General features: G+C 36.8%; 1 protein-coding gene across 2 annotated transcripts in view; it reads left to right on the forward strand.

Moving 5' to 3' along the window:
• Nucleotides 1–26,122, forward strand: part of CDKL5 (cyclin dependent kinase like 5) — a 203,354-nt gene that overhangs the window by 53,764 nt on the left and 123,468 nt on the right. For both annotated transcript variants that reach the window (XM_045996416.1, XM_045996417.1), the window contains exons 2-3: nt 21,236–21,459; nt 25,322–25,356. In XM_045996416.1, the coding sequence (XP_045852372.1) occupies nt 21,396–21,459; nt 25,322–25,356 (99 nt within the window). In that variant the 5' untranslated portion in view covers nt 21,236–21,395. The remainder of the gene's footprint in view (nt 1–21,235; nt 21,460–25,321; nt 25,357–26,122) is intronic.

Genomic DNA, 26,122 nt, shown 5'->3' on the forward strand with positions numbered 1-26,122 from the left:
ATACCTAAAGATTAAAGTGTATACACTATAATATTACAGTCAAGATCCTTTTCTAGCATATCGATTAAATAGAAGTGACTTACCCAAGGTCATAGAATTAGTGGTAGATGAAGATAAAGGTGGAAGTCTGTTTTGCTGCACAGAAGAAATACAGAACTGTGAAAATGGAATCCTTGCTCATAGGTACTTTACTTGGAGAGGCAATTCAGGGCTTAGGTATTTTCTATTCCAAAATTAGAAGTGAACACAAGGTAGTGCATGATTTCTGTGGGGCATCTCTATCAGATGGGGCCAGCAGTGTGGGTGGTGAAAGAATTCACCCAAGGCAGAGCAAAGGAGATAAGTTTATTGAGTATACTGCAAGGATGAAGCAGGCAGGACAGCAAATTGACACAATCTATGATGAGGCTATGGTCACAGGCCACAGTTATAGGGTGGAGTGAGGGAGTTTGGAGACATGGAATTTTCCCTTTTTTGGTAACTGTGCCTGGTTGTAAGTAGCCCATTGGTTAGTTTGGACCTATCCCTATTTCAAGGTCGTCTGTCACTTAATGAGCTTGTTCATATTCAGCCTAGTGGTGGTCACTGGGGGCCCTTTTGCCTTGCTCAAGTTTCCATTACTCAAGACTGCTGTCTAAAAGTGGCCTCTACGATTTTCAAGAACCTATTGATCAAACTTGTCTAAAGAAGTTGAATAACCAAGATCTTACATATTGAAACACAATTTCCCTACGATGTGGTGAGTTTTTATATATTTCAAACTGTGTAATTTTTAACATTTTAAGAAAATGATAAATGGAAAAAGAGCGTCTCTACTTTTTCCCTCTCGTGTACTATGTACATTATTTGTAATAAATTTGAACCTTTTTAATATTTAATATTAATACAAATTAAAATTGATAGTAGTACTTTAATGTTCCAATGTTGATCTGTTGCTTTTCTTGGAAAGGGCAATGTAAGTAACTACTAAAGTGTTTATAGTTATTTTTATTTTCTAATGCTCAAATTTAAAAAATGTTTTATAGGGGCACCTGAGTGGCTCAGTCAGTTGGGAGTCTGCCTTTGGATCAGGTCATGCTTCTAGGGGCCTGGGATGGAGCCCCGTACAGGGCTCCTTGCTCTGCGGGAAGCCTGCTTCTCCCCCTCCCTCTGCCATTCCCCCCTCTTGTGCTCTCTGGCTCTCTCAGTCTCTCTGTCACATAAATAAATAAATAAATAAGATCTTTAAAAAAATGTTTATAGAGATGTGTATTCATATTAATAGTTTTTAGATTTTATTCCTGTAACATATTCATAACAGAAGCAACATTAGCATTCCTTAGTAACTTATATAACTCAAGACTAGAAAACAAATTTTATCAGGCAAAACTTGCAATCAGACTTAGTAGGTATTGATATATTAACAAAGGATAGGTCCCCATGAGTATTTTTTCTGTATTTGATCCCTTATTATCCATATCTTTCTTTTGCTCATCCAAATTTTCTTATTTCTTTGGTTCAGTTTTGGTGTGTATATTTATAATCTTTATATCTTCCTGATGGATTGACCCTTTTAACAGTATAAAATGTTTATATTTAGTAATTGACTATTGATGACTAGTTATGGATTACTGATACTGGTTATTATTGAAGTGCATGTTTTATTCAGATTTCCTTGGTTTCTAGCTAATAGTTTTAGTCTTAATGTCCATTTAGTCTGATTTTAATGTAGCCATTCTAACTTCCTTAAACATGATATGTCTTTATTCATCTTTTTAACTGTCAACCTATTTGTATCTTTGAATCTAAAGTGTGTCTCCTGTAGATAGCATATAGTTGGCTCTTGTTTATTTATCCAGTCTTACAATTTGAACCTTTTGATTAGATTGTTTAATCTTTTCATATTTAATATTTTTATTGATATGACTGGATTTCATCCATTATTTTGCTTTTTGTTTTCTATGTATTTTATGTCTTTTTTGTTTCTCTGTTTTTTCTTTACCGTTCTAGTCTGGAAGCTGGGGTTAGAGGATGCCCTGTCTTCCTGGCTACACCCACCTGGAGTAGAACTGGGGATAGGGGTGGAGCAAGGAAGTGGGTTGTGGCTCACATACCACAGATTCACTGTTTTTGCCAGGATTCAGTAGATTTTCTTGAAAAAAAATGTTTCTGTGTTTGCTGCTAAAGCAAATGCCCTTAAGGCAATTTGGAGAGATTGTAAATATAATTTTCATTATTTAAGATTGTTTTGCTGGGGAATAGGTCTGTATGGAGTTCCTCACACCAACATTCCAGACAGAAGTGCTTCTCCTGTTTGGTTTAATTTTGTTGTCATAAGATAATGGTTTATGGAAACAGCGTTCCTTTAAGGTATTTCACCTTCTCTAAATAATAATTTATTGCCTCCACCTTTGAAAAAAAATCCTTCGACAGTAATTAATTGCTAGCACATTCTTTAGAATTTAGGCTTTGTAAATCACCTCTCCTTTCTGTGTTTTATCTTTTGAAAAATGAGGAATCATTTTCATAGTTCAAGCAGAGTACTTCTATTTGTAGTCCCCTGACTATACCTTTTGTGTTTGTCTCATTTCTTTGGTATCTTTCTTGAAACCTTTTAGAGCTAAAGGTAATTGAAGCGCATTTGCTTTTACTCCAAATCAAATACTTTGCAAAAATATCTCAGCAGTTGGGCTTATCGATGCTCATCATTCTGTCAATTCTTGGTTTTTGTCCTGGCACAATGGAAGGTGTTTTACTTTATATACAGTTAGTGGAAGGTATCTTTCTTATACGACTTTGTATTATCAGTAGTGTTGATAGTACAGTGCAGTTTCAGAAATGGTTCTGGATTTAGCATCATTCTGAATTGTTTAGGGTGAGTACAAAATTTTCCAGTGATACTATTTAACTAAATAACAGTGCTTTGCAAATAATTTGTTATCGGAACTGCAAGACTAAGATATTACTTGCTTTAAAAATGTTTTATTTACTTCAACAAAAATATTGCTCTTAAAAATGCTAATGACATTTCATGAATATTATTCTTTTTAGGTCTTGACATAAATTACTTGTCTCAACTGGGGAATCTTTTCAAGTGCAGGCTCATAATTGGGATGACAAATCCCACTTTTTAGAGTTATTAGCCTCTTCCTTTATTATGTCAAATTAGTGTTATTATTTAATTACTAATAATAGTTGTTTGTTATTATGTGTTTTCTGTGCATCGGAGGCTTTACTTACATAACCTTGAATCCTCCCCATTAGCCTATAAGTAGGTAGTATCAGTCCCTCTTAGTGAATGGGGAAACAGGTTAAATAACTTGTCCATGGTCACGCCATTACTGAGGGTTGACGTCCTCTCGTCAGAAGACACCCTGATTGTCAGAAGAATAGAAAGAGGGTCCAGGTAGAGGAAGGGTTTGTGCCAACAAAGAGTGCACTGGACCTGATTATTCCTCAGTCTAGTTAGCCTTGGATTACTGAAATAAAAATTTTTCATTTTCTTTCCTTTTTTTTTTTTTAGAGAGGGGAGGGGGAAGGAGAGAAAGAATCTTAAGCGGGCTCCACACCCAGCATGGAGCCGATGGGCACCTCCATCTCATAACTCTGAGGTCATGACCAGAGCGGAAATCAAGAGTCAGATCCTCAGAATCAGTTAAGGAACTGATTTAGCCACTCAGGCACTGTGATTTTTCATTTTCTAAGGGGGATATATTAAAGTGTAGAAATGAAAAACTCACTTTTGGTTTTTAAAATTATTAGGCTATTTTTATTTTAACCTATGTTGACATAGTTAAGCATATGTGTGAATAATTCAAAGTAGATAGTAGACAATATTTACATTTTGAATGTGCATGGATTTCTTGAAAATATTGAGTCCTTTGTGATTAAGTAAACTGGGAGTTATTTCAAGGAAAATGATGATAACATGTTGAAAAGCAGGCTCTGGGGACACTAGGAAGCTCTCTAATTTTCCTACTTACTGTGTTGTGAATGGCCCTTTAGTGAAGCCAGAGCAGAACTCCTCCTCAATAAGCTGATCAGGAGACCTGGATATAAGCTTTGTTTCTTCATTCATATAATGACTAGGTAGGGTTTATTTTAGGTTTTAGATTCTGTGATTCCTTAAACAGAAAGATGATCATTTGTATTTCACAGGGCTTTATGTATTATTTGCACGAAATAAAAAACATTAGTACTGTGGCTCTGTAATGGGAAATGTACTATGGATAATCTACATACAGATGGTAATTGACAGTAATATTATTTATAAGTTCATTGTCTGCAGTTACTATTATAAATATGCATAGTCAATTCTTATTTTGGAAATGTGGATCATTATTAAGTTCTTTCTCTGTTTACAGGCAGAGAAGAGTCGAAATGAGGATTGAATTTTATTTTGATACTTAATAAAAGATTTGATAGGAATGAAAATGAACACCCCACCCCAAGCTTTGGAAGTACCTGAATTTTATTTACCTGTTTTGTTTTAGAAATTAAAAAAAGTATTTTCTGTGCAGGGCCTAGACATAGCATTTAATAAAGGTATGGCTGTATGGTATCTAGTTTCTAAGAAATTTTGATTAACCTAAGGGAGATAGACATGTATGTAAACAATAATATTTAAGTATATGATTCAAGTCATGTAAGTGCTGTAAGATTTTGTAGAGTAATCTTTTGAAGGTGAGCTTATACATTTTATAGAGGATAACTTTTAACTGTGCTGAATAGAAAGGAAGTTACAATTTACTTGATTTTTGAAAAATGATGGCTAGGGGCGCCTGGGTGGCTCAGTGGGTTGAGCCTCTGCCTTTGGCTCCGGTCATGATCTCAGGGTCCTGGGATGGAGTCCCTCATCGGGCACTCTGCTCGGTGGGGAGCCTGCTTCTCCCTCTCTCTCTGCCTGCCTCTCTGGCTACTTGTGATCTCTCGCTCTGTCAAATAAATAAATAAAATCTTAAAATAATAAATGTAGGGAAACATACCTGTGGCTTGGTATATAAGGCTTTTTATGATTTAGTCCTAGCCTGATTTCTTGCCATTCCTGGATCTGTGTCCTAATTTCAGGGAAGCAGAATGACTTGAATTCTACAAATAGTCTTTTTTTTTTTTTTTTTTTTTTTGCCGGTTTTAGCACAGACTTTGCCTAGAATGCCTTGAATGCCTTTATCACTTGTCTATTCAGTATTCTGTTCTTGTCTTAAAAATATTACCTTAATCTCTTGCGCGATAGTGTCTTTTGTACGTTAGTGAGATGACTCCTGGCCGAGTCCCTAGATAACTTTCTGGATTGGGCCTGGTCACCAGAAGGATAAGCCATGATGAGAAGGTTAGGACTTTCTTTCTTTTTCTTTTTTTTTTTAAAGTAAGCTCTTAGTGCAAAGTGGGGCTTGAACTCACAACCCCAAGATCAAGGGTCACATGTTTTACTGACTGAGCCAGCCAGGTGCTCCAAGAAGGTCAGAACTTTCAGCTCCCTTCTCCTACCCCTTACCTACCATTGGGGAGGGGAGAGAAGCTGGAGATTGAGTGCAGTTATCACTGGTCAGTGATTTAGTGAATCATGCTTACATAATGAAACCCTCATAAAAACCCTTAAAGAACTGGGCTTGGGGAACTTCTGGGTTGGTGAACACACTGATGTGCTTGGAGGATGGTGTACCCTAAGAGGGCATGGAAGCCCTTTGTGTTTCCCTCCACCCCCCAATACTTTGTTCTATACATCTCTTCCACTTGGCTGTTCTTGAGTTAAGTATACTTTATAATAAACCAGCAATGGTAAGTGATGTGAAATGTTGGGGTCTGGAAGCAAATAGTCAAGAAAGAATTCTTGAGATGTCTTCAGTGCAAAAAGGGTGCTTTTGTGAAAGCACCAGGAAAGGACCTGTGGCAGAAAGAGCTGTACTTGGGTTGTAAGGAGCTGCTGCTGGTATACTTTCAGGTTGGGAGGAGGTTAGGGTTAGGGTAAGTTCCTAAGGAATTTGGATACAGGGTTTCCAGGACCTTGAGGGGTCATTATTGTATAGTAAAGCCTTAGTCATGAGACCCTTCAGATGTATTATCAGTGAGCCACATGTTTGGAGGATGATTGCTAACATATATCTTGTCAGGGGTGGGGGATCTAGGGGAATGGGGGTGGGTAGAGATAAAGAAGCTTCCGAAGGGATTTTTACAGGATTCTGGAGGTTGGGCTAATGTCAAGCTAAGGTTGCTTTTTGCCTTTTAGCAAAGTATTCACATTTTAGCTGTTGAGATCCTAGAGGAAGCTCACTCTGCCTGTCTCAAGTACTTGTCAATGGGCTGTAAATAATACGTTTACTTTTTTTCCCTATATTTTGCCTTTGTTCTCCACATCAGTAAGTAAGCATTTTCCCAAGTTCTGTGAGTCATTCTAGGAAATTACCAAACCTGATGAAGAGTTGATGAGAACCACCAAAGTTTTAGCCATGTTGGACATAAGAGCAGGTGGCCTGGGGACCTGGGACTTGTGACGGGTGTCTGAAGTTAAGTCTGTGGGACCAGCCCTTTAAACCTGTGGAGTCTGGGTTGTTAGCCTTAGAATGGATGGTAGGGACACCCAGCTGGTGCTGGAGAATTGGTGTTGGAAGATGTCACATATTTGGTGTCAGGGTAACTTAACCCCAGGTTATAAATGGAAACAAACCAAAGCTTCACCTCAGCATTAAGTTAGTATGTGGGAGAGCTGTAATTCAAAAGTCCTGTTAACCATGATTTTGTTTTATTTTATTTTAATTAATTAATTTATTTTTGACAGAGAGAGAGATCACAAGTAGGCAGAGAGGCAGGCAGAGAGAGGAGGAAGCAGGCTCTCCGCAGAGCAGAGAGCCCAACGCGGGGCTCGATCCCAGGACCCCGAGATCATGACCCGAGCCAAAGGCAGTGGCCCAATCCACTTAGCCACCCAGGCGCCCCTTGTTTTATTTTTTTAATTGTTAATTTCCTCGAAGGAAAGAATCTATCTTTCCTTTTAACATACTAAATTTTCATTTTAATTTCTTTTAAAATTTTAAAAATTTCGTTACTTATTCGTTGTATGTTTAGATCTCTCTTTTTTAAAGATTTATTTATTTATTTGAGAGAGAGAGAGAGAGCACGAGCAGGAAGGGTGGAGGGAGAGGGAGAATCCCAAGCAGACTCCACGCGGAGCCCGGAGCCCATGGTTGTGCTCGATCTTATGACCCTGAGGCTACCACCCCAGTTGAAACCAAGAGTATGACACTCAACCAACTTCACCCTGTAGGCACCCCTCAGATATTTTGAACTTAAATGAATGCTTTCATCAATTAATCACCTTGATGGATTGCTTGTAATTTTTACTGTTATTGTTTGGTCAAAGTATTGTTAATCTTCTAAAGTTAGCAGGACAGAGAGCTGACTGAGGAAGTTTAAGATCTTTAGCTTGATTTTCTTAAGTTCCTTCTTTGTTTTAAATAGGACACAAAAGGGCGCCTGGGTGGCTCAGTGGGTTAAGCCTTTGCCTTCGGCTCAGGTCATGATCTCAGGGTCCTGGGATCGAGTCCTGCATTGGGTTCTCTGCTTGGCAGGGAGCCTGCTTCCTCCTCTCTCTCTGCCTGCCTCTTTGCCTGCTTGTGATCTCTCTCTGTCTAACAAATAAATAAAATCTTAAAAAAATAAAATAAAAATAAATAAATAGCACACAAATATCTCTAAATAAAAATAACTTCCTCCCAATGCATTTGGAAAATATCCCAGACTTTGTCATGCCTTGCGAAGTTGCTGCTGTCTAGTTATCATTACTATTTGTTTTTTTCCTGTTAATATAAGTGACCCTCCCAGGAATAGTTTAATCACCAGATGTTTGGCTAGCAGCATTCTACTTATTCTGGTTTTGTAGTTTTTCTGAAATAGGCTGAAAGGTAATCGTGTTGTTCCTTCCCTTGTTCTAAGCTGATTTTACTTATCTGCTCTTGAAACTTACTTTGATAAGTGATTTGGAAGCTAATGAAAAGATAGAGGGGAGGGTATATGTAGTTTATCCTGGTCCCTTAGGAATTGATGATTTTGACACTCATTTTCAGTTTGGGAGGTTCTGAGATTTTAGAAATGAAATGGTGGGATTTGAAAGCTACAGGGGACCTCAGTGATCATCCAACAGAGGAGCTTTACTTGTTTTAACTGAGGAAATGAAAGTTGTCAAGGTCAACTATAAGTCTGATACTTTGCCTTGGTGAGAAAAACCCAGGCTTTAGAATCTCTCTCATGTAATCTCCAGTCTACTGTCACATCTATTACAAGGATCAGGAATTTGGATAAATAATAAAGAAGATTAATTTGTGACAGCATTAACACTGTTTTGCCTGAAGCAGCTTTTGTGAATTTTCCAAATTATTGGCAGTGTTTGAAAACACTTGATGTGTTCAGGTCCAGTAAACTCAACCATGTACTTTTATACTTTTCAATGAGTAGATTTTTCAGCCTTTCAAACAAGAGTAATAAATATCCTTTTTCAAATATAATTTTATGTAGGACCAGTATACAAGATAGATATAAGTGGTATTTACTTAGAATACAATCTTATTAATTAATTTTTTAGAAAAGATTTTATTTGTTTATTTGACAGAGAGAGACACAGTGAGAGAGGGAACATAAGCAGGGGGTTGGGAGAGGGAGAAGCAGGCTTCCTGCTGAGCAGTGAGCCCGGTGTGGGGCTCCATCCCAAGAGGCTAGAATCATGATCTGAGCTGAAGGCAGCCGCTTAACAACTGAGCCACACAGGTGCTCCATACTTAGAATACAATTTTAAGTGTAATGTTGATTTATTAGAAAATTAGTGAAAACTCAGATTTGTGAAATAGACATATTTCCCTTCATTCTCTAGCTTAAAAAAATTTGAATGGATGTACCACAGTTCATTTAACCAGGCCCCTATTGATGCATACTTAAAGGTTGTTTCCATTTTACTTTTACAAACAATACTGCTGTGAATTATGTATGCTTATCTCTGTATGTGTGTGTGTGTTTCTGATGATCAGTTTCTAGAAATTTAATTGCGGTGTCATTAGAATATGTTTGTTTTTAGTTTTGAAAGATGTCAGATTAACCTCCAAAAATTACATTAATACACATTCCCACCAGCAATGTATGAATAAGCGTAATTTCCTCATGCTCCCATCAACATGGTATGTTAATTTAGTTTTTTGCTAATCTGAGAAATTGAATCTCACTGTAGTTTTTAAAAAAATTATATTTATTTAAAATAATCTCTACAACCAACATGAGGCTTGAACTCATGACCCTGAGATCAAGAATCCCGTGCTCTACTGACTGAGCCAGCCATGCACCCTGAATCTCAGTGTAGTTTTAATCTTCAGTTTTTATTATATGTAAAGTTGAGTATGTTTTATGTGTTTAAGAGCCATTTGTGTTTCCTTTACTGTGAACTATTTGTTCATGGTACTTTACCCATTTTATTTATTTATTTAAAAAGATTTATTAATTTTAGGGCGCCTGGGTGGCTCAGTGGGTTAAGCCACTGCCTTCGGCTCAGGTCATGATCTCAGGGTCCTGGGATCGAGTCCCACATCGGGCTCTCTGCTCAGCAAGGAGCCTGCTTCCCTCTCTCTCTCTCTGCCTACTTGTGATCTCTCTCTGTCAAATAAATAAATAAAATCTTAAAAAAAAAAAAAGGTTTATTAATTTTAGAGAGAGAAAGTGCCTGAGAGTGAGCAGGGGGAGGGTCTGAAGGAGAGAAATCCTCTAGCAGACTCCCTGCTGAGCACGGATCCTGACGTGGGACCTGATCCCAGCACCCCAGAATTCTGAGATCATGACCTGAGCTGAAACCAAGAGTCAGACGCTTAACCAAAGGAGCCACCCAGGTGTCTTGTACTTTTACCCATTTTAAAAATTAGGTTTCTTCTTATCTTGTTGAGTAGTAGGAATCTTTTATGTATTAGGATATTAACTCTTTGTGATATAAGTTGAAAATTCTTGTCCTCAGTTTTTGATTTTTCTTTTCCCTTTGGTTTTTGTCTGTTTCATTTTATAAGTATTTCAAAGCAAACTTAACATGGCTAAAGTAGAATCCTGGATTTCCCCCTTCCTCCCTTCTTTTAATCTGCTTTTCTAGTTTTCCTCAATCAAGAAACAACCTCCATCTACTCATAGCCCAAACTCAAATCAAGAAGTTATACTGCTTTCTCTCTCTTTCTTCCTCTCTCTCTCTCTCTCTGTTTTTTAGATTTATTCTCTTTGGGTATAGGCACTGCAAGATGGTACAGAGTACAGAGATTTGGAATAAGGCTTTGCAATTTTTTTTTGTTTTTAAACTAAACTACCCTCAATGTGAAGCTCGAACTCATGACCCAACATCAAGAGTCACATGTTCTTCCCATTGAGCCAGCCATGTGACCATCCTTGTTTTCTCTTATACTTCCCATCTCTAATCCATCCTGAGTTGTATTGGTTTCCCCTCCAAATATATTTCTTAATCTACTCATTTTCTTTCTACCAACTAAAGTGGACTATCAACTATGTCCATCCTGCCCTAATTCTTCACCTGGGTGTCTGCTATGGCTTTCTACTTGTTATGCCCCCACACTGGCATCTTCTCTTCCATGTAATGAGACATTTGCTTCTCTGTAGCTTGTATGATTTTTTCCAAACACATATCATCTGATTGTCATACCACCCCCTGAACCCACTCCTCCCAGTGTTCAAAACCCTCCTGTGTCTCCTTGTGTCTTATGATAAAGATAACTATATAAAATAACCTAATCTATTTCTCCAGTCGCACCCGGTACTAGGTTATTAACTACCTCATCCCCACTGCCACTGAGTCTCTCATTTTTGTCATGTTCCCTTCTGACTTGGGACTTTGACATAAATTGTTTTCTCCTGGAGCATTCCTCGTCCTCCATAAGTTTATGTTTAATTTTCCTACAGATCTTAGCTCACTGGATACTTTCTCTGGAAAAGCCGACTTCCCTAATAGGTGGCAACCCTAATACAAGCCCTCGTAGCACCTTATGTCTCTTTTCCAAAGGACTTATATTTGCGATGTTATGCTTATTGCATGATTCTTTGATAAACTCCATAAAATAGGGAGTCTTGTCTGTTTCCTTTACTGATATATTCCTAGTGTCTGTTCCAGTGCCTAGCATGTGGCTAGCTCTCAAGACATTTATTGAATGATTGTTTCATTAGAAGTTCTCAGATGCAGTGTTTACAGAATGTACCATTTTACCCTTTCTGAAAAATGTGACTGTTGCTCTAGGCTGATCTTTCTCATCTTTTCTGTAGGACTTGCTCAATACCACTAAGGTTCAGCAATCTCATCTCTGAAGTCTTAAAGCATTTCAGGGATGAAATGTATCTAGGCCAATGGTCTTGATTTCATTTAAATCCTGTGAGTGTTCTTCACTCTTGGCCTTCAGTTCCTTCTGTCTTTTTTCAGGCGAATGTTAGTTTTTTGTTGTTGTTTTTGTTTTTGAGTAGGAATAACTTAGTTCTATTTTCTGATCCACATCAGCTCAGCAATATCTAGGTGGTCTGCAACTTTTGTAAGTTTATTTTATTTTATTTTATTTTTTTATATTTTATTTATTTGACAGAGAGAAATCACAACTAGGTAGAGAGGCAGGCAGAGAGAGAAGAGGAAGAAGGCTCCCCGCAGAGCAGAGAACCCGATGCGGGGCTCAATCCCAGGACCCTGGGATCATGACCTGAGCCGAAGGCAGAGGCCTTAACCCACTGAGCCACCCAGGTGCCCCTGTAAGTTCATTTTAAAATCAGTTATTTGGAATTTGGAGGTTAGAACAAATTACCCCATGGAAACCATGATAAAGTTGATACTTATGTATTCTATTCATTCAAAACCTTTTTAGCCAATAGTGTGTCCTAAATAGTACGTTATTGGGGCACCTGGTTGGCTCAGTTGAAAGAGCATGCAACTCTTGATCTCATAGTCATGAGTTTGAGCCCCACGAGGGGTGTAGAGATTACTTAAGTAAGAACTTAAAAAAAAATAGGACAGTATTAGTTTGAATCCTGAATTTCTCTGATCTGAGTTTAGCTCTTTCATTCAGTTTGAATCCTAAGGCCTTCCGAGTCTCAGAAAACTAAGGAGTTCTGTAGGATTGGCAGTGCTTAGGCGGAATATCAAGTAGCTGGTTAGAAGGAGATCCATTGAGTTGTTACTGAATTTCCTACCTTGTGGATAGATTGTGAAGATAAAGAGTGGGGAGGTAAGGTATATGTTTGGAAGTTTGAAATGTTTATGTTATTAAACTGTGTGTATACTTTACTCATGATAGTCAAATACCAGTTGGATATAATGGAATTGATTTACAGAGAATGAATTGATAAATCACTTTTTTCACTCTTGGTAGAATAAAGCAAAATTATTAATTATGGGCGATGTGGTCACATCTAGGAGGAAAACTAGTGCATTTTTCTCCTCACTTATATGCAACATGGAGAAATTCTCTAAGCAGAGTAATTAGGATTTTTTTATTGCAAGACTGTGCTTTCCATAGACATGGTTTATACAGGGATCATGAGTTTTAAGATGCTTTCAAACCATTTAAACGTTGTTACAAGTTTTGTCATGTACCAAATTCATTTTGTGCAATTTTTTAAAAAGATTTTATTTATTTATATTTATTTATTTGATAGAGAGAGAGAGAGAGAAAGATCACAAGCAGGCAGAGCAGCAGGCAGAGAGAAAGGGAGAAGCAGGCTCCCTGCTGAGCAGAGAGCCTGGTGCCGGTCTCCATGACCTGAGCTGAAGGCAGCTGCTTAACCAACTGAGTCACCCAGGCTCCCTGTTCCTGTGCAGTTTTGAGTGACAAAATGGTTCTCTTATTTGTATGTATAAAAACAATGCCAGAGATGAGAACAAAAGTCATGATTCAACTGATTTTGTACTCTCTTTGGGAAGAAGAAAAGACCCGTTGAGATGAAGATTATAATTTCAGCACAAAGGAAACATTCAAGGCCCAGGCAACTCTTAAATTCAGTACAGATAATACATAAATGATAAGCCTTCCGTTTTTGTCAGTTCTTGTTAGGTACTTGCTTGCCAATACACAGGCAAGTCTGCTTAATTCTAGGTGTATCTCTTAGTGCGGAACACATCCACTTCAAAGTTTATTCTGTTATTTGTTTATAAAGTTAATACTAATTAGAAAAACCTCAAAGTTTTTGAGAGATTCTTAGAATTTTCACGTTGGAAGGGATCTTAGAGGACCTCTAGTTTAGTGCATGACTTTTCTACCATGGCCCGTCCAAAGCGCATCCAGCAGCCTCTTCCTGCCCCCTGCTGGTCCCCTTCTTGTCTGCTATGCTTCAGATCACAGGTCTTCTTTGTTCCTTGAAATTATCAAACTGTGGGTCTTTGTACTTCTGGAACGCTCTTCATCCATCCCTGTTCCTGTGGCTTGTTTCTTTACATTAAACAGATTTTGCTCAAATCTCAACTTCTCAGCAGGCCTTTCCCAGGCCACTCTATCTAAAAGAGGGTCATGGCATCCCCCCTTCATCTGCCCCCTATAATGGAAGACTGTTTTCTTTCCTTTGTAATACGTAGTGCCTGGAATGATCATGTTTATTGGTTTATTGTCTCTCTTCCCTCATTAGGCTCCGTGAGAGCAAGGGCCTTGTCTGTGTTGTTCACTGCTGTACCCTGAAGCATCTTATAAATATTTATAAGAATTTATATTTTGTATTTATGAAAATATTTTCATAAATATAAAATTTTAATATTTATATATATTTATAAGATATTTATAAGAATGCATGAATGAGGGGCACCTGGGTGGCTCAGTGGGTTAAAGCCTCTGCCTTGGTCTCAGGTCATGATTCCAGGGTCCTGGCATAGGGCTATCTGCTCAGCGGGGAGCCTGCTTCCCTTCCTTTCTCTCTGCCTGCCTCTCTGCCTACTTGTGATCTCTCTCTCTCTCTCTGTCAAATGAATAAATAAAATCTTTAAAAAAAAAGAAAAAGAATGCATGAATGACTATTGATGGTTCATTGATGTCTAGTCACTACTGAGCTGATATCTGTCTCCTTTTCACTTGTACCTCTGATCTTAGTTCTTCCCCCTAAAATAAATATCTGCTCTATTCCCTCTTTTTCAAAGAGTCTTCAGATATTTAGATGTCCATCATTTCTCATCAAAGGCAAACATACAGTTTTCTTACCAGCTCCTTATCTGGCATTGTTTTAGAGTATGTTCATCATCTGGATTGTCCATCACTGAGAGTTTTTGGTTTTGTTGATACCCAACACTAGAGACCGTATATTATGTGAAGTCTGAACCTCAGAGAGAGGTCAGTTAAACTTTTTTGGTTCGTGTAGTATTGAAATGCTTTATCTTTGATAAAAAGTTATTTTTTACTTCCATATAAATGACCAAGAAACTATTCATATATGATGTCATTATCAGAATTAACTCTGGGACTTCTTAAAAATTTGTTTTATTGAGGAATATAACAACATAGAAATACATAAAAAATAAATGTACACTCTAATGAATGTCTATTTAACTATCATTGAATTCAAGAAAAAAGAGCATTCCTAGTGTCTCAGAAAGCCCTCTATCTTATCACTTGTCGATCTCAACTCCTCCCTACCAGTAATATCCTGATTTTTATAAGAAAAAGTCGCTTAACTTCTAAAAAAATGATTCACCACTTACATATGCATACCTAAACCATGTAGTTTGTAGTTCAGCTTTGCCTGTTTTAAGACTGTGTATAAATGAAATGATACTATTGTATTGGTTTTCTTTTGTTTTGTAATCAATTACCACATGCTTAACAGCTTAAAGTGGCATTGGTATATTAGCTCAGTTCTGTATGTCAGAAGTGTGGGGATGATGTGGCTGGGTTCTCTACTCAGGATATTATAAGCCTGTGACTAGACGTTGGCTGGGCTGAGTTCTTTTTCCATTGATTAGTTCCAAAGTTGATTTCTAAGATCCAGCTCTCTTTTTTTTAAATCTCTTTATTGTTTGTTTTCTATTACATGAATTTCTACTCTTGATTACTTCTTTATATTTTCTCTGGATTTTTCTGTTTTTTTTTTTTTTTTTTTTAACCTCTTGATTGATGCTTGGTTTATTAATTTTAATTTTTAGTATTTTGTGATATATACATATATATATAAGACTCTCAGTCCCCACCACCCCAGCATTGCTTCAGCTTCTTCCCATAAATTTGTATTTTTGTTATTATTTTTTTAAAGATAAGTAAGCTCCATACCCAGTGTGGAGCTTGAACTCACAACCCCGAGATAAAAGAATTGCATGTTCTCCTGACTGAGTCAACCAGGTGCCCCGTATTTTTCTTATTTTTCTGTTATGATTTCTTTTTTGACCGACTTAAGGATTATTTTAAGAGTGTATTAATTTTCAAACATATGAATATTCTTTAGTTATTTCTTTTGTGATCGATTTTTGGCCTGTTTGCATTGTGCAGGGAGAACCTTGTACTTCAGTCCTTGTGTTGGTTTTGAACTGTGTTATGACCTAGGACATTATCGTTTTAAAAAATATTTTGTATATGTTTGGGGGAGGAAAAAGGCATTCCAAAGTTATTTGGTACAGTCTACAATGTTCGTTTGGTCAAGTTTTAAAAAAATGAGCTATATCCTGATAGGTTTCTCTTTAAACTGTCTATTGAGTACCTTTGCTGTTATTCTTTCCGTTCTGGAATTCTAATTTATTTTTCAAATTTGGTCTTTTACCTTTTGGACCTACCAGTTCTGTCAAAATGCTCGACCTTTGGGTTTTTAGTAGTTTAGCCCTGCTGATAATTCTGATATTACACATCTTTCTGAGTCATTTTCTGTTTTGGTCATTTCTGTTTGGCTCCTGATCTTGGTATCTTGTGATGTACTGCTTTGTGTAAAGGAAGAGGACTTGTAGCAATATTGTGAGGCCCAGGTTGGTATCCTTCTGCAAAGACTTGGTTTTTTTCATGCTCCCCCTTTGCAAATACCTGTGACATTACCAGTCTGAATGTAGAACCACCTCAGTAAGTCAGTGGTTTATTTTGCAGATAACATGAAACTGTAATTCAGGTCTGTCCAAGGGCTGGTTTATTTCTGGTTCCCTTTATCCTGGAAGTGTAGCTCTTAGGTTTCTGCTTTGAGTGGTGGCTTATCGAACTTTTGGCACTCTTGCCTTCGACTTTTACTTCTGGATTTTTAAAGGTTTTAGGAACATTTTTTCCTCCCATTTTTTTTTTTCTGGATCTTCAAGGTCCTGAGAGCTGAAACCATTTTGGGTGGTTTGGAGTACATCTCTGGATCCTGTCCTTTTGCTTTGATTTCAATCAGCTAATTCTTTATAATCTTAAATCTTTGGGGTTTTGAGGCTGTTTTAAAAAAGTATTTTCTCCAGTATTTGTATTTGTCCTCGAAGGGACATTTCATCTAGGTTATTTAGTTAGTTGAAGCTAAAGTATCTGAGTTTTTAGGTCTTAAAAATTACTCAGTATTATTCATGTAAAATTGTAGTGAAATCCAGTTTGGCATATGGCTTTTTTCTCAGTATGAATACTGGTAGTTAAAAGACTGCTCGACACCTATGTTATGTATTTACCTCACACATTTGAATTCTGATTCCCAGTTTGCGTTACTCAATTTTGATTTCTATAGAGAATAGGTGGGACCAAATGTTCTTTTATGTACTTAGGTACATAACTTTTGGGGGGCTGGGTCTTCTTAGTGGGAATGATTTAATTTTTAATCTCAAGGTTCCTTTGAAATGAGCCATGCCATTATTGGCAGAAGTGGGATATTGAAATGCTTTCTGGGTGTTCTTCCAAATCAGCTATAGAAAATGAAAGAATAACTCATTTTCAGAGGCACTGTGAGCCTCTTTTACCTGTAATGTGACTGACTTAGATCTTTGTATGGCTGGCTCCTTCTTGTTACTGGTATGTTTTACTTCAGATATTCAGATATTCAGATATTTTTAGAGAGGCCTCTGAGAAATCACTCCTTTCTCCCCCCACTTCGTAACAAGTGTCAGTATCTGATGATAATCTTACTCCCTACCCCATGCCCAGCAAACTGTAAAGCCCTGTGAGGTAAGGACCATGTCTATCTTGTTCACCACTGTCTTGTGTGTCCGATTTACCCATTCTCTGATATGTATTAGGCATTCAGTAATTATTTGTTTAATGAATGAGTGGAATAAATATTAATATTTTTCTGAGATTATGACATTTTGTCTAAATGTCAGTATTATCGAAAAGATTTGTTATTGAACTAAAGTTTTTTTTTTTTTTAAAGATTTATTTATTTTGGAGAGAGAGAGAGTGAGCATGGGTTGGGGGGCAGAGTGAGAGGGAGAGAGAGAAACTGAAGCTGACTCTGTGCTGAGTGTGGAGCTGTATGCAGGGCTTAATCTCATGACCTTGAGATCATGACCTGAGCCAAAATCAAGTTTCCGATGCTTAACCGACTGAGCCACCCAGGTGCCCCATGAACTAAAGTTTTCTAAACCAAGTATGGTATCTGCTTTCTGTTGTCTTCTGTTAGTCAAAAGCATTATTTGTAAATGTTGAATGAAAAATGAGATATTGACCTAAAGTAAACATTAGCATGACAGAGAACTATTTAGCATTAGGGATAACTGTGACTTTCTCATGGTATATTGAACTGAAAGGAGGTCATTGTTGCTGGAGTGAAGTGAGCCAAGGGAGTGAATAGTCGCAGATGTCAGAGGTGGGGAGTTTAAGGCCTTGTGACTCATGTGCACTTTGACTTTCACTCATAATATGTGAGGCCATTTGAGGGTTTTGAGCAGAACAGTGACATGATCTGACTTACTCTAAAGATTCTTGTGTGGAAACAGACTGAAGGTAGAGGTGAGTGTGGATTCATAGGGATACTCAAGTATGGTCTCTGTGCAGGCTTGCTCATCAGTTTCACTAGCAAATCTGTTTCTGTGTGAAGACCACTCTGTCTTAATTTCTTTTTATTTTATTTTGATAATCTCTGCACCCAACGTGGGTCTCAGAATCACAACCCCAAGATCAAGAGTCACATGCTCTACTGCTAAGCCAGCCAGGTACCCCATCCTGTCTTAATTTTTGTAGTTCAGTGTTAAGCCTTAATATATTTGGTAGAACATCTTACCAGATCTTACCCTCAAGGTCGAGTCTTCCTACTTTTCATATTGGGAGGGTGTTGGCAGTATTTGGAACTCTGTTCTTCTATATATTAGAATCAGCTTGTCTTAATTCCTCAGAAAGCCCTGTTGGGATTTTGATTGGAATTGAATTGACTGTATAGATTAATATGGAGAGAATTCTCATCTTTATAGTATTGAGTCTTCCAGTCTTAAAGCTGAGATAACTCTGTTTATTTAGGTCTTGGATGCCTTTGAATAAAGTTATATTTGAATAGAGGTTTTTTTTTTTTTAATATTTTATTTATTTGACAGAGAGAAATCACAACCAGGCAGAGAGGCAGGCAGAGAGAGAGGAGGAAGCAGGCTCCCCACGGAGCAGAGAACCCGATGTGGGGCTTGATCCCAGAACCCTGGGATCATGACCCGAGCCGAAGGCAGAGGCTTTAACCCATTGAGCCACCCAGGCACCCCTTGAATAGAGGTTTTGAACATTTTTTTGTTATGCTAAATCTTTAGTGCCTCTTTTGTTATAAATGTGCTTTTAAAAATTACATTTTCTGTTTATTGATGTTTACATCAATGTTATGTATACAGTTGTTATTTTATATTAAGTATATTAAGCTTATATTCAACTACTTTGTTAACATTTATAATTTGAGTAATTTGTAAATTTCTTTGAATTTTTAATCTAGGCAATATTATCTGTTAATTCTGTTTTGCTTCTCTTTCCAATCCAATATGTTATATTCATTTTTTCTTATTTTACTGAGATGACTAAAACTCATTAGGATAATGTTTAATAATAATGTTAATAAGCATTAACAGTAGGACTTCTGTCATTCTTAATTTTTAAAGGGACTATAATATTTTGCCTTTATGAATGATCTTTATTGTACATTTTTGTCAGATACTTCTATCATGCTATAAACATTTCAAAACATTTAATTATGGGCATACTTCTCTTAAGAAAGCTTGTACCAGTTTGTATTTGCATCAGCATATGAAAAGGCATGCTTTAAGTCAGTACTTTCCCACACTACATGGGTACTCTTACTTTTAAAAATCTTCAAATTTCATAGGCAGCAAAGACTTTATTGGTTTTGATTTATTTCTTCCTTTTAAACCAGTATTTTATGTTGGTACAGCTGTGATTTTTCATAAAGATAGGATAGGTTTTTTTGAAACAAAATAACTTATTTTTAAATAATTTCAGATTTAGAGAAGAGTTGCATGGATAGTACAGAGTTTCCTGTTTCATAGACCCTTGACCCAGATTGTTAACATTTTATTCATTCTTTGTTTCTTCCTTCATACACATGTACTTATTATTTTTTTCCTGAATGGTTTAAGCTGCAAACTTTATCGCCAAAAATGTTGGTGTTTGTTCTTATTTTGTTTGTTAAATTTTTTATTAGACTGTCTTATTCTAGAGATTCTGGGCTGCACCTTATTCATCAATTGAACTGTTATGGACATGTAACGTATTAGTTTCAAGTCTACAACATAGTGATTCGATATTTGTATATATTGTGAAATGATCACAGTAAGTCTAGTTAACATTCATCACTACACAGTTACCAATTTTTATTGCTTATGATGAGAACTTTGAAGATCTCTCAACAATTTTCAAATATATTATTAACTACAGTCACATGTACATCACTCATGAAAATTTTAATAAAAAAATTTTTTTGTTCTGGTTTAATCCAGTCTAGGATCATACATTGTATTTAGTTAACACGTTTCCTAATCTTCTTTTGTGAAACAGTTACTTGGTTCCTTGTCCTTTATAACCTAGACATTTTTAAAGAATACAGGTCAGTTACTTAGTAGAATGTCCCTCAGTTTGGGCTTGTCTGTTTTACCTTTTTGGAAGGACTGCCACAGAAGTGATGTGTTGTATCCTATCAGGAGGTTTATGATGTTGACTTGTTCTATTATTGACGATGTTAGCTTTGATCACTTAATTAAGGTGGTGTCTGGCAGGATTCTTCACTATGAAATTACTATTTTTCCCTTTTTAATTCGTGGGTATTTTGTAGTGGAGCTACTTTGAGACTAGATAATATCCTGTTTTCCATCAAACTTTGAACCACTAGTTTCAGCGTATGTTGATGATACTTGCCTGAAATAATGATTACCAGGGTGTTTGCCAAATGGTGATTTTCTAATTCCATCACTACATTTATTATTTGGAATTACACTCTCAGAAAGAGCTTTTCCTTCTCCCCTCAGTTGTTTATGTAAGTAAGGACTGGTATGCTTTTATTTTATTCTGTGGTTTGTCATCTACGATTTTCATTTATTTTGTTGTTTAGTTGTTTCTTATTTGACCAGAAGTGACTCAAGCTGACCCCTGTGTCCTTCAGACATGCTCCTGTCATTCTTTGAGCATTACCAGCCTTTCCGGCACCACAGAAGTATATCCTGGGCACATATTGTACTTTTCCTTGCTCTTGCCTGGGAATCAGCCATTTCTCTGAGGAAACTGGTACCTTTTTTTGGTGCACTAGCTGTGGTAATGGGATACTGGAGAGTCATTGCTCCTAGGTCTCCTTAGCAGACAGAGCTAGGGAATATATATATGTGTGTATGTATATTTACACACATTTATATCTGTTTCTGCATCTCTAATTAAGAACCTAGCTCCTGTGGTTGGCTCTGATTCCAAGTCGTCATCCTTTTTCATATTTGTAACTTATTTTTATGAGAATAGGAAGCCAAACTCTCATTATCCACAATGTATTTATTTTTATTTGCTCAGTCCGAGAATGCACATAATTTCATATCTCTGTAAAAACGAGTATCTAAGTGTGGTATTTGTTTATAATTTTTTTGTTTTTAGCTTGAGAGAGTATGTAGTTAAAACATTGTTTTCAAAAGTTACCTGGAGTTAATTCCCACCTTCCCCTTTGGGGTGATGGTTATGTTATTAATTTCAAATACAATTAGGTACATTTGTTTTTGTTTCAGTTTGGGTTCTTCTCTCTTATTACCATTTTTTCCTTTTCTTTCTTTTTTTTAGTTTATGAAACATTAACATGATTTTTAAAAAACTGTACAAAACAGTAGGATAGATTATTAGAGTGCTGAATATAAAACTTAGGACTTTTGTGTTTTCTCTTTCAGGGAATCATTTAATACTTCACATTAGAACAAATATGTGAAAGTCCCTGCCAACCTGTGAGAATTTCTTCCTTTGACATTTTGATTCTACTTCACAACGTTCTCTGAAGTTCTTTCTTGATGCCATGTTCTGTGGCTTGCATCAAAAGAGGAGTTTGTCTTCATGAAGATTCCTAACATTGGTAATGTGATGAATAAATTTGAGATCCTTGGGGTTGTAGGTGAAGGTAAGTTTAGCATTCCTTGAGTTTCTGAGTAATGTATATAATTATACCTACTACTGAAAAAGTTACAATTCAGATCCTATTAATTTTACCTATATTAATTCAGATATGTGCTTAAGTGAAATACTAAAAATAAAATTGTGCTATTTGGATTTTATTCAATTGAAAGTTAATATTTTAAAACACTTTAAAATTTAATAAATCAGATATTTCTTAAGTCTGCCTTCATTTCATTTCTTTTTTTTTAAAAGATTTTATTTTTTTAATGTGATCTCTGCACTGAAGGTGGGGTTCAAACTCATAAGCCCAAGGTCAAGAGTTGCATACTCTTCTGATGAGTCAGCCAGGTTCCCCAGGGCTGCCTTCATTTCATTGTTTTCATCAGTGATTGGGGTTTCTCAGTCTATAATTTTTTGTTACATTTTATTTTTATATCAAGTTTATTTTGGATAACTTAAAATTTATTTGTATAAATTAAATTTCACTTGATACATGGTAAATTAAGTGAATAATTTCTCTTTGAGAATGACAAACCACATTTTTTTTTTAAAGATTTTATTTATTTATTTGACAGATAAAGATCACAAGTAGGGAGAGAGGCAGGCAGAGAGAGAGAGAGAGGAGGAAGCAGGCTCCCTGCCAAGCAGAGAGCCCGATGTGGGGCTCGATCCCAGGACCCTGGGATCATGACCTGAGCTGAAGGCAGAGGCTTTAACCCACTGAGCCACCCAGGCGCCCCGACAAACCACATTTTTATAAATTTTGAAGCACACAACTTGGTTATATTTTAACATTTCTGAAATCAGGATGTGCGTTATAATCCATAGCATGTCATGGTTCAATTGGCAGATCTTTTTCCCCCTGGTAGTACATGAACTAATGCTTTTGATTAATGATATCATTAATTTGATGAAATATGGTCATCATTTTTCGTAAGTCGTCCTGATTTTCTGTCTTTTTTTTTTTTTTAGGATTTTATTTATTAGAGCAGAAGAGAGCCCAGGTGGAGTGGGGAGGGGCAGAGGGAGAAAGAGAAGTCGACTCCCCACTGAGCAGGGAACCCTATGCCTGGGGCTAAATCACAGGACCCTGGGATCAGGACTTGAGCAAAGGCAGATGCTTAACCCACTGAGCCACCCAGCCACCCCCTTGATTTTTTTTCTTAGTAATTTTTGCTTTTGACTTAAAGATAACTTTATGGAGATTTTGAGAAATGATTTTTGTTAACGGTGTGTGAGTGATTATAATTATGGTTTTTTAACATTTTTTTTTTTTTTAGAGGGGGAAGGGAAGAGGGGCAGAGGGAGAGGGAGAGAGAGAATCTTAAGCAGGCCTCACACCCAGCCTGGACCCCAGTGTGGGCCTTGATCTCACAAACCTGAGATCATGACCTGAGCCAAAATCAAGAGTCAGAGGCTTATCTGACTGAGCCACCCAGGAGCACCTAGAATTTATGACTTTAAAGCAAATGTTATAAAAATTTTTATTTTATGAATTTTCAAGTAAATTGTGAATTTTAAAAAGTTTTGAAGATTTACCTGTGAACAGCAAAGCTGTTAATAGATTTTAATATTAAATAATTAAACCCTTTTCGAATAAATAGAAACAATTAAAATGGAGTCTGGGGTGACTGGGCCGTGTAGTTGGTTAAGTGCTTGATTCTGGTTTTGGCTCAGGGCTGGGAGATTGTGCCCTGTGATGGGCATGGGGTCTGCTTGGGATTCTCTCTCCCTTTCCCTCTGTGCACACCACCCCCTCCGCCCGCCCCCCGTACTCTTGTTCTCTCTCTCTCTCATAAATAAATAAATCTTAAAAACAAATAGAGTCTAATTATTGGGTACTTGCTTTAAGGTCTGAAGTTGAAACCATATAAAAAGAATGGATCCTTCTTCCTGTACCAGTCAACTCCTTTTCCTTTTTTTCATTGATAATAATTATGTAAATAAAATTCATTGTTTTTGTTTTAGTTATTTCTTTTTAAAAAGAATTTATTTATTAGAGAGAGAGAGAGAAAGAACACAGAGGGAGAGTGAGAGGGAGAAGCAGACTTTCTGCTTTTTTTTTTTTTTAAGATTTTATTTACTTATTTGACAGAGAGAGATCACAAGTAGGCAGAGAGGCAGGCAGAGAGAATGAGAGGGAAGCAGGCTCCCTGCCGAGCAGAGAGCCTGACGCGGGGCTCGATTCCAGGACCCTGAGATCATGACCTGAGCCGAAGGCAGTGGCTTAAACCACTGAGCCACCCAGGCGCCCCGACTTTCTGCTTTCTGATGTGGGGGTCAATCCCAGGACCCTGAGATCATGACCTGAACTGAAGGCAGATGCTTAACTGACTCAGCCACCCTGGCACCCCAGTAAAATTCATTCTTGATGTCTTGTCTACTGTGTTATATAGCTGCCTTTTTTGTATGTTTTTTTTCCAAAGTGTTATAATTAGAAACTAATGCAGTAAAGCTACTGACTGGAGCCAGTCAGCTCATAGGGTGTAACAAGGTTGGAATGTTTCAAATTCTGGGCCCCAGTTTTTCTGGATCACAACCTTGGTTTTCTTAGTATACCTGTAGGTGATCATCTCCTTAGGAATTAGCTCAGATTAAATTACTAGACTGTTCTGTAAATCAGTGTATGTCAGTTTTAGTTGTAGTCAGAACCATCATTGCTCTATATTTTTTCTTTGTAAACCACCTCAGATGCTTTTTGGCTAAGAAATACATACATATTATGGAAATTAAAAACTGTCTAGTAAACTCTGCGTTCCTGTAGCCTGGGCAGTGTATTTTTGCTCTAGAAAAGCTGGCATGAGCAGTTAAATCGGGACTAAAGGATTGCCTGGTGATGATTGTGAAAATAAGTTGGATGGTTGTAGTAGCTGATTCCATCCAGACTATGATAATAAGATTCATCCATTTCCACCAAAGTGAGGGAGACTTGTTCTGGGTCTTCGGATTCTGTTTGAGACACATTTCCCAATTTCATCTGTCTGAAGTTTGCTTGTCATAGACGTATGCAGACCTTGCCTGTCAATGTTCTTGACATTTCTACATACCTCAAGTTATCATACATTACATTTAATTTTGCTAATTAAGTTGTTACAATATGACTCTACCCTCAGTTTCCTGGGTATCTTGCTGTCAGCTCTGTCCTGCCTCTAAAGAAGTAGTTTTCTGGCTGGGGAAGAGGATTAGTAACCCAAACTGCATTGATGAATGTTATCAGAGTATACCAAGGAAAGTGGAAGTGCTTGGCTATAAATGGCCAGAGAGCCTTGGACTACTTATGGTCTGTGCCCTTGTACTGAGTATTTATGGCAAAAATGTAACAACTCCTACAGGTTACTATATTGGAATGCTTAGGCCTATATTATTTTGCCTGTCAGGAAAGAGATTCCAGTATTCTGGAAGAGGTCTGAAATGTCTCCTAGGAGTGAGAACATACTTGGTAGGCTTTGTACCTGAGCTTACTATTGGGAGACAATTAGCTTTTAAATTTTAAGTTTTCTACAATCTTTTGCGGTTTCTTTTTTTTTTTTTTTTTTCATTTAAAGTTCTTATGTCCAAGTCTTGTCTCTAGTAGTTTTAAGCTTAAATTTTAAATCTTTCAAGTGACGTTTTCACTAAAAAGAGAAAAATTTAAAGATACTTGTTGGCTAAATGAGTTGCTTATATTCATTTTATGAAAAAGATATACTAATATCCACATTGTGTTTATGTGTGGCTCATTGCATTGTCACTGGAGAGTATTGTCATTTTAGGAATCATTATTACATCATACACTGGTAACCAATATAAGTATAATAGAACTTTTATTTCTCTAAGAGCTATAGTTTGTATATGTGCCCCTAATTTTTTATTTCTTTTTGTTGTAGGAGCCTATGGAGTTGTACTTAAATGCAGACACAAGGCAAGTACATGGTTTTTAAAAAGAAAATAATGTATATGTTTAACTGTTTAAAAACTAATGTATTGCTCTGTGCATGTGGGCATATTATTAAAACTGTTTGGCTATGATAATGATGCTTAATAAAGTAGAATGAACATGTGAACCCAGGAAAAGACTACTTTTGGACAAGCTTTCTCATGATTAGGTAGTCATTAGTTATTTGAAATCGTATGCTGTTTTTTCTCAGTTGACCTATGTTTATAGGTGAAAAGCTTCCTAATGGGAAGAAAGAAAAGATGATATAGAAGAAATCAAGGTAGTGACAGATTTATGTTCAAGTTACTTATGAGAAAGGAGTTTCATTCAGTCATTATTTTTCACAAAGACCCAGTAACTTAAAATCTTTGGTAGATCTGAATCCACATTTTGAAAGGTAGTGGATAGGTGTTTGGTTATGAAATAGGGCTTCAGATAATAGTGTATGATTATCATTATTAGTTGTAGTTGATCACCCTTGAGTAGCCTTGAAACTGATCTTACTACATAGATTATTTGACTATTATACTAATCACCAGTTATTCAGGGAAGTTCTTTCAGGATTCCCATAGCTGTTGCTCGGTGATAAGCATGTTTGACTCAGGGACTAACTTTAAGGTGGCAAGTATTGCAGCTGTAACAGTTTTAAATGTTAGGTTAAATATTTTCTTGTTATGGTATATTTAGTCTGAGTATTAGTATATGGCCTCATGCTATTTTGTTTATAATTTTGTTAAGACCAAAGGTTAAA

Source organism: Meles meles, chromosome X (genome assembly GCF_922984935.1).
Source record: "Meles meles chromosome X, mMelMel3.1 paternal haplotype, whole genome shotgun sequence".
In the NCBI taxonomy this organism is placed as follows: Eukaryota; Metazoa; Chordata; class Mammalia; order Carnivora; family Mustelidae; genus Meles; species Meles meles.